The 12,173-nt window shown below is 37.8% G+C and overlaps 1 protein-coding gene and 1 long non-coding RNA gene across 2 annotated transcripts in view; both read left to right on the forward strand.

Annotated features, from left to right (window-relative positions):
* The window catches only part of s1pr2 (sphingosine-1-phosphate receptor 2), a 31,506-nt gene extending 26,896 nt beyond the window's left edge, over positions 1 to 4,610 (forward strand). Inside the window, exon 2 of the mRNA XM_017454813.3 lies at positions 1,439 to 4,610. Coding sequence (XP_017310302.1) covers positions 1,546 to 2,649 — 1,104 coding nt within the window. The 5' untranslated portion in view covers positions 1,439 to 1,545 and the 3' untranslated portion in view covers positions 2,650 to 4,610. The remainder of the gene's footprint in view (positions 1 to 1,438) is intronic.
* Positions 4,611 to 6,075: 1,465 nt separating this feature from the next.
* LOC128629073 (uncharacterized) lies at positions 6,076 to 8,591 on the forward strand. The gene is made up of 3 exons (XR_008393390.1): positions 6,076 to 6,887; positions 7,015 to 7,188; positions 7,750 to 8,591. It is a non-coding gene; the product is annotated as an uncharacterized LOC128629073 (long non-coding RNA).
* The last annotated feature ends 3,582 nt before the right edge of the window (positions 8,592 to 12,173 follow it).

The following is a 12,173-nucleotide window of genomic DNA, read 5'->3' on the forward strand; positions in this document are numbered from 1 at the left end:
ACTTTTGCTGCTCTTGTGCATCCCTATTGTAAAACTGATTAGATATTATCAGCGGGATGTGTGATACCTGGTAGTTGCGTGATTATGACCTAGTTTATTATTACTGCCATTATGGAAAAAAAGACACGGGAAGTTCCATCTGCTGATACAGCCACCAAAACTACACGTTCACAATGATCAGTTAAAGAGCCGTTATTTTTTCGTTTCTTTTTTTGCCATCTGGACAGGTAAAATTCAAATGATTGACTTTGATATTCAAATCCAGTGGCTAACACAAGGGGGAACTTGAATGCGTAGTTACACTGACAGTGTTTACTCAAATAATAGATACAGGCCAGATTAGATAACATATCAATAAATAGTAGATAACAGCAGTGTTTATTTGGCTGAGGTGTTAAGATAGGGCGTGTAAAACCACTTGACCGCGGCATTGTCAATAGTAAACAGTTGTCGTTCGCAGTGTTCTGTTTGTTTCTCTGTTGTGAGAAAGGAGCACTAAAGCGACAGAGAGGCGAGACGTATAGGGCGTCAGCAAACGATGAGGGAGGAAATCAGGATGAACCCATTTCCTAGCATGTTGTGTTAGGTGTCTTGTGTCTGTCTGTCACCTTGTTTTTGTACTCATTTCCAGATAAATGGGGACTTTTGACTGGAGGAAAGTTTGTAATCTATCAGCGTGCTGATCTAAATGACTACTATTCTCCTTTATTTATACATGACTTTTAACTGTTTGGTTTTTTTTTTACTTTGCCACCGTTTTCACATTTAACACTTGTTACAGGTTTGTAACACTTCATAAGTAAGTCAGCTTTAAGTTTCCTACTCTACCTACAACATGTGGGCGGGTGTGAAGAACAATCTGTGCCTCGTGTGTGTGCGTGTGTGTGTCTAGCATGGGTTTTGGCATGGTGAATGTTTTCTCAAAGGGGAAATTCCAGAGCTCCACTGAAGCTATTTTTGAATCTCCAACATGTGTGTGATCCGCACAAGTCTGCAAGAAATGAAATGAAAATCCATCACACTTGCTCAACATCATGTCTGTTAGACGCTTGCAATTACACCTTCAAGCGGGATGGAATGTGAAAATGCATTGAAACGATATCTCGACGCCTGGTTTATTTGGAATCCTTTTCGAATATGGCATGATTTAGAAAGGAATAAAACACTACGGTGCATGTAGTTTAAGGAAAATAATCAACAACAATCTGGTTTGCTGTGAAGTTGCCCTAAAGTTGATTAATTTGCTATAACAGCATGTTCTGAAGTGTTTTATGTCTCTTCAAGCACAGCCATTGTGTTTATTCCATTTTTTTTATTAATCGGTTACTATAGAAACGACTACCATGAGAGCTGCTGCCAATCAACACGGTCGTATAAATATTGTTTAAGTTGCTGCTATATGTTTATTCACTGTCTACGCTCTTGTGTTATTCTGCAGGCAACACAGAGGGACTTCCTGGGCCACCGAGACATGACTCCAGGCTAGGTGCAGTCTCCTGGACCCAAAATCTCAGACAGACAACTGGGTGAATATCAACAGAGACTATGGATCCCCACACAAAATGCATTGTAGACCCATCAAAGAGCAAGTACTCTCAGTACTACAACTCAAGCCTCATCAAACTGCACTATATCTGTGCCAAGAACTTGAGCGAGCAGGACTTGGAGGATCGCAGAAAGGACAGTGATGGGCACAGCTCGCTCAATATCATCTTCATCATCATCTGCAGCATCATTATTCTGGAGAACCTTCTGGTCCTCACTGCTGTTTTCCGAAACAAAAAGTTCCACTCGGCCATGTTCTTCTTCATTGGGAATCTAGCGTTCTCGGATCTGCTGGCTGGCTCGGCTTACATCGCCAATATATTTCTATCAGGCTCAAATACTTTTCATCTAAAGCCCGTGCAGTGGTTCATAAGAGAAGGGACTGTTTTTATTGCATTGGCTGCATCAGTGTTCAGTCTGCTCGCCATTGCTATAGAGCGTTACATTGCCATAACCAAAGTCAAGGTTTACGGCGCCAATAAGACCTGCCGTATGTTCCTGCTTATCGGAGCATGCTGGGTCACTTCGATCCTTCTTGGAGGTCTTCCCATTTTAGGCTGGAACTGCATCAACAATATGAGCGAGTGCTCGGCCGTCCTGCCTCTCAACTCTAGGCGCTACATCTGCTTTGTGGTGACCGTCTTCAGCGTCATCCTGCTCGCCATTGTCATCCTGTATGTCCGCATCTACTTGATCGTCCGTTCCAGCCACCAGGAAACCACTAACTCGGCTTCCTACGCCCTGCTCAAGACTGTCACCATCGTCCTGGGCGTGTTTATTGTGTGCTGGCTGCCCGCCTTCAGCATTCTGCTCCTTGACACCTCATGCAGGATGTCCTCCTGCCCCATTCTCAGCCACGCCGACATCTTCTTCGGAATTGCCACCTTGAACTCGGCACTGAACCCGCTGATCTACACGCTGCGCAGTAAGGACATGCGGCGGGAGTTCCTGCGCGTGTTGTGCTGCTGGGGGATTCTCCAGAGTGGCCGGCCAGCTGAACGTTGCTTGATGCAGCTCAAGAGCTCGAGCTCGATGGACCACTGTACCAGCAAACATGAACATCAGACCACTCCCATCATGCAGGACTGTACAACTTTTGTCTGAGCTTGGGGAAAGCGCCCATGCTGCATTGGTAAAGGTCTCAGAGTGGTTTTAGTTCCGGAAGGAAGTTGAGGTATTTGTGTTCGTAGATTAAGCACGCGAACAAAAAGACGCCTGAAGAATCATTCTGCTGTAGAGGCGTAATGCGATCAAAAGTGGTGACAGAGGTTTTGCATGTTCCTTTTAACAAAGCAATCAATCCTGTGTGATTTTTTTTTTCACTTACTATGGACTCTTAGGAGCTAAAAGCAAGTATGGCAATTGTGGTATGAACATAGTCATTTATTGTTATTGTTTTTGCATTTGTCTAAGATTTATGACCTCCACTGAATGATTTATAATTGTTTTGATACCGTTATTACTCACCATGTCATATTTAGTCGTTGGGCGGTGACCAAAAAACCTTTTTATTTTTTTTCCCTTATTTTTTTTTGCACTTTCAAGCATAAATGTGATTGTAAGTATTTCTGACTGACCTGTGATTCAGTCAAACTAACAAAGGCAACGTTGCATGAACATGAAAAGGTGAGTCTTGGCATGACTCAGCAGACCTGATTCACAAAGAAAAGGGAGGTACTGAATCGTTACACTCCACAGTGCACTCCTTATGAGCCATTGGTGCAAAACCATGCTATGTATTCCATTATATTCTCTTTAATTAACTACAATAAAAAAAAAAAGCAATGTACTACACTTCATTATATTGCATGGCATAACCTGTGTACAAAATAATCTATGGTGTATTCATGTACAATTTCATCATTAACCCTTTTCATTCAGCCTCTCTGGCCTTTGCTTATGTTTGTGTGTGTGTGTGTGTGTGTGTACTGTATGTGTGTTTATGTGTTGTTGTTGTTGTTGTTGTTGTTGTTTTTAATGAAAAGTGTTTCCTTTAAGGAAGCCACAAACAGAAAGTACATTTCCTTCAGCGAAATGGCACTGACACATTTCACTCGGTCTGCAGTTATCCCCTGGACTTGTCTTGACAATGTTGTAGCGTCGCTGCAGCAGCGTGTGCTTTCTGTTTTTTTGTGCTCTCCTGTAACTGAATGTATGCATGAAGTGTTTAGAGTGAAATGCTTCTCCTTGTGACAGTATTACCGAACACTGATTGTCTCTCGTCTTGTTGAATATTGAGCTGTCGAAGACAATAAAGAGGGATAGGGTCACTGTGAAGTCTTGAAAATGATCACCGCATTTGAACTCTCTGATGACACACAGGTGGGTTGCAGAGATGAAAACTCATGACGTTGGGATAAAAATAAACAGGTCACCTCTATTTTTTGTTTGTTTGTTTTGTTTGTTTGTTGTTGTTGTTGTTTTGTGTCATGGCCTCTAAACGCACACACTTCAGGTGGATGAGGAGGAGGAGGTTGCGCTCTTATGTCAAAGGTCAGAGGCTAATTACTCTGCCTAAAACCACACTTCCTGCAATGACAGGAAGTTCATTGTTTCCTGTGGTACTTCCTGTTGTTCAGGACTGACCTCATCTTTCATTATTATTCTTACAAACCACTCAAAGCAAACACAAAAATTTGATCCCAAAATGTCTTGCTGTCTTTTCCGCTGTTGATCATCAGAGAAAGCACTTTGGCAGCTCTTCCAAAATCATTCAAATTTTTTTGTTTGTTTTGCTTTTTATATATATATATATATATATATATATATATATATATATATATATATATATATGAACATTGTGCAAGCATGCCTATCACTTCCATTCCGTGTAAAAACCCTGTGCAAAAAAAAGTTTTGTATTATGCATTTATGACGATGTATGTATTGTATTTATGTCTAAAATGTGTATATGTATGAAATGTCTTTTGTGTGCAATAGAATTGTGTGTCTAGTAGCAAGCTACATGTGTTAAGTCGGTACAATCCTAAACACTAATATTGGTACATAAACGTTTTTTTTGTTCATTACTTTTATACAAAATAAATTAGATACAAAATGTAAAATGTGCATTCAAGTCTCATTTTATTAACTTTGAACAAAAGTGGATACTGTATATTGTTCATTTATGACGGTAATAGTCAATGGAGAATTACCTATAAAGTTGTTTTGTACTCTGGCCTCACACACACACTCACACACACGAATGAGGTGTCTTTACAAGAACGATAGCTTCACTAGAAAGGAAAATACACCCAACATGCACCAACAAGGTTGAGTCCAGGCTCGCTAGGGCATGAAAAGGCATTTTCCTAGAACCATCGGCTCTGCCTATTTACACACCACTGCCTGCCAGTTACAGGTGTGTATCAGCTTGTTATACCACACAGACCTGGTATTGAGGTTAGGAAATAGGGTGATGCGAGGTAAAACATAATGGCTTTATGAAAAATGATGTGCTTCATAGTTCAACCTTAGGAGGGGATTTTGGCTCACAAAAACAGTTTGGATCATAGAGGAATAATAATAATAATAATATGGCCTTGTTAGACGTAAATGTACAAAACATGATTCAAAAATATACTCTGCTTATACACTTCTTTATATATATTTTTTGCAGTTTAAATAAATCTCCAAACTGTACTTGAATTCATACATCCAGAACGTTTGAATCTGCATTCATAAATCATTGGATACATTTTGCATTGCATTCCTAAAGGCTCAGATTTCACAAACAGTTTAGTGTTTCATTTATCTTTAGCCTACTTAGTATGCTATCCACTTCAGTCAATCATCTTCACGTCTCTACATTCAAGCCCATGCATGAGGTCATCACACAGTGGCATGCAAATTTTAGCCCAAAGTTTCATGATGACTCATAGTGAAGCCACTGAACCCTTTAAGAGTGTTTATTGGGAACTCTAAATCTAGATAAAAAAATAAATATGGACACTTGTTAAACATAAACTGTTATTAGTCTTGGGATGTTTTTTGTTAAGAAGATTTTGCTCATAGATGTATACTTAATTCATTAACGATTTGCATGAATGCCTTTCTCTGACCTGCTAAACGTTTATATGCAAAGCACTTAAAATGAGAAGTGTTATATATGTTAAATAATTATATAATTATAATATATAATTCAGTATAATATTACAATGTATTATTTGACAAATCATTTTGTCTTAGCATGCTATACAAGATTCAAGAGACTATTTTGTTAGTGTATACATTTTTTTCTAATTTGAATAGCCATAAGTGGTATAATTTGTGGTAGGACTTTTGTAAAAGGGAAACCCTCTGAATATGAGTTCTACATACAACCCAATATGGGTTCCCTCTAGAGGGACAAACTAAAGATCTGCAACCATTCCATTAGGGAACTAGGATGAACCTTTTTAAAGAGTGGAGTAGTATTGATGGGGAGGGACAAGGTTCTCTTTAGTGATGCTGAATACACAATACACAAGCATTATTATTATTATTATTATTATTATTATTATTGTTGTTGTTGTTGTTGTTGTTGTTTTATTATTATCCATCCATACATCCATTTTCTGTACCACTTATCCTACACAGGGGCGCAGAGAGCCTGGAGCCTATCCCAGGGCACTCAGGGCACGAGACAGGGGACACCCTGGACAAGGGCACACACATTCACACTCTACCGACAATTTGGAAACACCAATCAGCCTACAAATGCAGGTCTTTGGACCAGGGGATGAAACCAGAGTACCCGGTGGAAGCCTCCGAAAGACGAGGAGAACTCTATGCCACCGTGCCCCCCATTATTATCATCATCATCATCATCATCATTATTATTATTATTATTATTATTATTAGCAGCAGCAGCAGTAGTAGTAGTAGTAGTAGTAGATAACACAGTGTCTTGTTCCATTTTTCTGACATTCGGAAAGGCCTACTTATTCGCCCATTAATCTTCAGTAACCCTTTTATCCTGGTCAGGGTTATGGCGAATCTAAAGCCTATCCTGGGAACACTGGGTCCAAGGCAGGAGTAGGACCTTGAAAAGTTGCCAATCCGTTACAGTGCACCACACACACACACACACACACACACACACACACACACACACACACACACACATACATACTTTTTTTTCCTATACTCAGACACTCATTTACACTTAGGACAAATTAGGGTAGCCAGTCCATGTACTGGCACTTTTTGGCCATGGGAGGCAACTGAAGAACCTAGAAGAAAACCATATGGACATGCAAGAACAGGCAAAACCGAGCTCAGAATCAAACCTCGGATACTGGAGCTGGGAAGAGAGGCACCAACACTGCCGGCTGCACAGATTGATTGACTGAGGATTCAGGGTAGGAAGCAAAGAACCCATAACTATCCAAAGAACCCTTAAAAGCCTTTTTAAAAAATAAATAAATAAATAAATAAAAATCTACATTTGTAATTACTGTTTTGTGAATCTGTGTTAATCAAAAACAGATTTTAAAGAATAAGTCTACAGTTGAAGAGAAGTCTGGCCTGGTTTACTGACAGATGATTCCTGGGTGGGAGTGCAATGCAGCCCCATGGCTGAACACACTGGTGGGAAAAAGGCCAATAACTGTCAGCAGGAAATGACATCAGGTTTAACAACAGCTGCAATCTCAAAACTGAGTTAGTAACTGGAATTCTGTATATCTCATTTTGAAAAATTTTTACTCTTACTCAAGTTCATTCTTAATCACAGAATGTACTTTTACTTCATTACATTCTGTGGTGTTCCTCCATTACTGTTAAATGTTATTGACTATATGTAGTTTTAATAATTAGTTTATATCACGTATAATGAGGTCACGAGTCTCACGGTAATTTAATTTATTTTTGAAAATATACGCTCATTTCACATTTGGTGACTGCAACACACTCCAAAAAAGTTGAGACAGTCGACTGTTTAGCACATCGCCTTTTCTGTGTAACATCACCTTTTCTTTTAATAACACTTATTAAGCGTTTGGACGCTGAGTGAAGACACCAGTTGGTTAAGTTTAGCAAGCGGAATTTCCCCCCATTCATCCATTATGCATTTCTTCAGCTGCACAACTGTACGGGGCCTTCGTTGCCTTATTTTGCGCTTGATAATGTGCCACACATTCTCAATCAGAGACAGGTCAGGACTGCAGCGTATGTTGCTCCAAAATGTGTACATATCTTTCTGCATTAATGCTGCCCTCACAGATGTGCAAGTTACCCATGCCATAGGCACTGACACATCTGGAGACCATGACAGACGCTGGCTTTTGGACCTGATGCTGATAACAGCTTGGATGATCCTTTTCCTCTTTGGCCCCGAGAACACGACAGCTGTCCAAAAACTATTTGATATGTCGACTCGTTGGACCACAAAACACGATTCGATTGTGCTACTGTCCATCTCAGATGAGACCGAGTCCAGAAAAGTTAGCGGTGCTTCTTGCATCTGTGGATGCATTGGCGAATGGTGTCGCATGATAAAGGTTTCCAAAGTATTCCCGAGCCGATGTCAGGATCTCCATTACAGACTCAAGACGGTTTTTAAGACAGTGACGTTTGAAGGATCAGAGATCACGCGCATAGAGAAGTGGTTTTCGGCTTCGCCCTTTACACAGCGAGAATTGACCGGATTCCTTGAATCTTTTAATTATATTGTGCACTGTAGAAGGTGAAATGCCCCAAATCCTACGGATTTGTTTTTGGGGAATGTTGTCTTCAAAGTGTTGGATAATTCACTAATGCATCTGTTGACAGATTGGTGAGCCTCGACACATCTTTACTCTTGAAGGACTAGGCCTTTTTTGGAGGCTTCTTATATCCTCTGATTAGACGATTACCTCACCTGTTTCACATCACCTTCTTATTTCAACTTCTCACATCAATATTAGTCCTAAATCACCCCTGTCCCAACTTCTTTGGAACATGTTGGGTGCATCAATTTCAAAATAAACGTTTATCTTCAAAAAAACTGTGCAGTTGATGAGGTAAAACATCAAATACCTTGTCTTTATATGATTTTTGTTTAAACACAAGTCAAAGTACATTCACAAATCATTCCTCTTTGTTTGTATTAGCATTTTCCATACTGTCCCAACTTTTTCAGAATTGGGCTTGTAATACACACAAACACTCACTCTATACTCTACACACACTTTACACACACTTTCTGTTCTGTTCCATAGTCTGTTCTTTTGTTCTCTGTTGTCTTGTTTAAATGCAGATGCTGGTGAGTTTGTGTTGTTAACATGTTTTGAAATTAAAGATGGTCAACTGTTGGGAAAATGTTTGTTGTTGTTTTTTTGGGGTTTTTTTGGGTTTTTTTTTTTTTTTTTTTTGGGGGGGGGGGGGGTTGTGTTGAAAATGACAGGTTGTGTGTTATTGTACCCATCACAGGACTGGGATATGCTGCTTCATCTTGAACCCAGGTTTTATATCATATAAACAGAACAGACAGACTTTCAAGGAGAGGTGTGACTTACAGCACAGTTCTAGTCTGAGATCCAGGATTTTCCCTTCATTTGAATCAGATCTGAAGTAACTAGTAACTTGCTACTTGAGTAGTCTTCTCATTGGATACTTTATTACTCTTGCTCAAGGAATTATTAACATTATTACTTTTATTGTTAGTTGGGATATTATTTTTATAAGTAGTTTTATTTTTCTTGAGTAAATAAATGGGCTACTCCACCCACCTCTGCTGGGAACTCCATGTTTAATGATTTAACCTTGATCATACTTGCTCCAGCTCAGGAAATATTTAATCACTGGTTAATGAGTGACATGAAGGTTAGATTGGAAATACAAATATGTACAAGACTCTCAAGACTTGAATCTGAGCCTAAAGAAAACACCACCATCTTGTGGATAGAGCTATAAATACAGATGACAGGATGCAATTTTCACACCTCTGAAACTATAGCGCCCTCTGTTCTACTGACCTAGTAATGCAGAGTGAACGGAGGTCTTCTGACTGTGACAGAATATATATATATATATATATATATATATATATATATATATATATATATATATATATATATATATATATATATATATATATATAATTAAAAAGATAGATATATTAATAATTAAAAAGATAGATAGATAGATAGATAGATAGTGATAACCAAAGTTGTGTACAGTAAAATCAAATCAGTATATGATTAACACAGAATAAAATAGAGAAACAACACAATTAAACCAGATAGATTAAAAAAGCCAATCGGGAAACAGAACCCGCCCAAAAAAAATAAATAAATAAAAAATAAAAAAGCCACCAATAACAAGACAAAAACAAACAGCTGGATGATGGAGAAATTACAATGACTCAAATGCCTTGGAACATAAATATGTTTTCAAATTGGATTTTAAAATTGTCTGTTGTGAGGGATAAACAATTTATACACAATAGTAAAATATCCCACAATCTCGGAGCAGCAACAGAAAAGGACCAGTCTGCTGATTAGAAGATGTTAAGGATCTGGAGGTAATGAGGGGGCAAAGACGATTGGAGATACAGCTTGGTGTAGTACCATGTTGAGCTTAAAAACAAACAATAAAACTTTAAGTTCAGTTTTGAAAATTGAATTTAAAAATGAATTCAGACGGTCAAAAATGAGGTTGAGAGAGTCTTTATCACCTGGTTTCAGTGGAACGACTGTGTGTCTGCATTGCAGTGATAAGAGATGTTATATTTCTGAAAGATAGACAGAAGCAGAAGCGTGTAAAAGGAAACCAAAATAGGGCCCAGGATTGAGCCCTGGGGATTTTCAAAGGATGCTGTGGCTGAAAAAAGGTTAGGAAACGCTGCTTTAGATGATCCAGAAGAATTATGTGGTCAACCGTATCAAAGGCTGCACTAAGATTCTAGCAAAATTAAAACAGCACACTTTCCAGATCAACATTCAGCAATAAATTGTTTGGTTAACTTGAGTAGGCCAGATTCCATGCTATGGTGTTATCAAAAGGCTGTTTGGAATTTTTTTTTTTTTTTTTTTTTAAATGTTCCTGGTTAAGAATGAAGAAAGCTGAGAGAAAGTTACCTTCACTAAAACTTTTAAAAGAAAAGATAGTTTCGAGATCAGTCTAAAATTGATGGATGTAGTACAAGGTAAGTACACAGGGTACACAGGGTTTCAAGAGTACACAGGGTTTCAAGAAAAACAGGACATGTACATATTTACAAGGAAAGTATATAAAAGAGTAAATAGTAAAAGTATATAAAAATACAAAAAAATTTTTTTTTAAACTATGATTAAAGATTTGTGTAATTAATGTTAGCCTACTTAAAGTCCCAATATATACTTAAAGCAAATGATTAGTTTGAAAGCTGACAAAAAAAATAGTTTGGTTCTAAATGAATGAATGAATAAACAAACAAACAAACAAACAAACGAATGAATGAATGAATGAATAAACAAATGAACAAACTAACACATATACCTAATTAATTAATTAATTAATTAAGTCATTCATTCATTCATTTAGGAAGCTCTGTTCTGAATGAATTAATGAATTAATTAATACACAAACAAATAAATAAAGTAGTATACTTTAAATAAATAAATAAAGTAGTTATACATTTTGCCAATTTGTATATGCCATTTTATTTGGATGAAGATAATATGGACATCCATCCATTCATCTATCCATCCATCCATCCATCCATCCATCCATCCGTCTGTCTATGCATTCATTAATGCATTCATTAATTCATCCATCCATCCACCCATCCATCCATCCATTCATTAATTCATCCATCCATCCATCCATCCATCCATCCACCCATCCATCCATCCATTCATTCATTCATTCATTCATCCAGCAATTCATTCATTCATTCATTTTCAGCATCCGCTTTATCCTGTTCAGAGTCCCAGTGGATCCAGAGTCTATTTCAGAAACACTGGGTGTGAGGCGAGAATACACACTAGACAGGATGCCATTCCTTCACAGGACACCACACACACACACAATCACACTCTCATTCACACCTACAGTATATTCACACTGCCAGTTTATAGTCGACAGTTCACTTCTTGGCATGTGTTTTTTTCTTTTTTTTTTCTTGAACGTGGAAGTAAACATGCACATGAAACATATACATGAAATTCTGAATTTTATATTTCATGTTTGCTGCAGGTCAGATACAGTAACCTCTTTGGGTTTGAAGTTTTGAATGTTAAATTTTAAATCACAAAATCACATTAATCATAAAATACACCCTTGTATACCAATCATAAGGATAGTGTCATGTCATTTCCCATTCACGAAGACTAAAAAAAGTGTTGTGTTGACTTTAATGTACCAATATTATAATAATAATAATTATTATTATTATTAGTAGTAGTAGTAGTATTGCTATTATTATTATTATCATCATCATCATCATTATTATAACAACAACAGTAATAATAAAAATAATAATAATAATAATAATAATAATAATAAGTAGTAGTAGTAGTAGCAATTTTATTGTTATTATTATCATCCTGACTGGTAGTAGTTATAAAGTTGTTGTTGTTGTTGTTGATGATGATGCTCTCAGTAAGTTGACCAGCAACACAGTTAGCGTCACGGCTCCCGTGTAAGCCATGCAGTGCAGTCTCCCGCCTTAGCTGGCACCAATC

Source organism: Ictalurus punctatus, chromosome 24 (genome assembly GCF_001660625.3).
Source record: "Ictalurus punctatus breed USDA103 chromosome 24, Coco_2.0, whole genome shotgun sequence".
Taxonomy (NCBI): domain Eukaryota; kingdom Metazoa; phylum Chordata; class Actinopteri; order Siluriformes; family Ictaluridae; genus Ictalurus; species Ictalurus punctatus.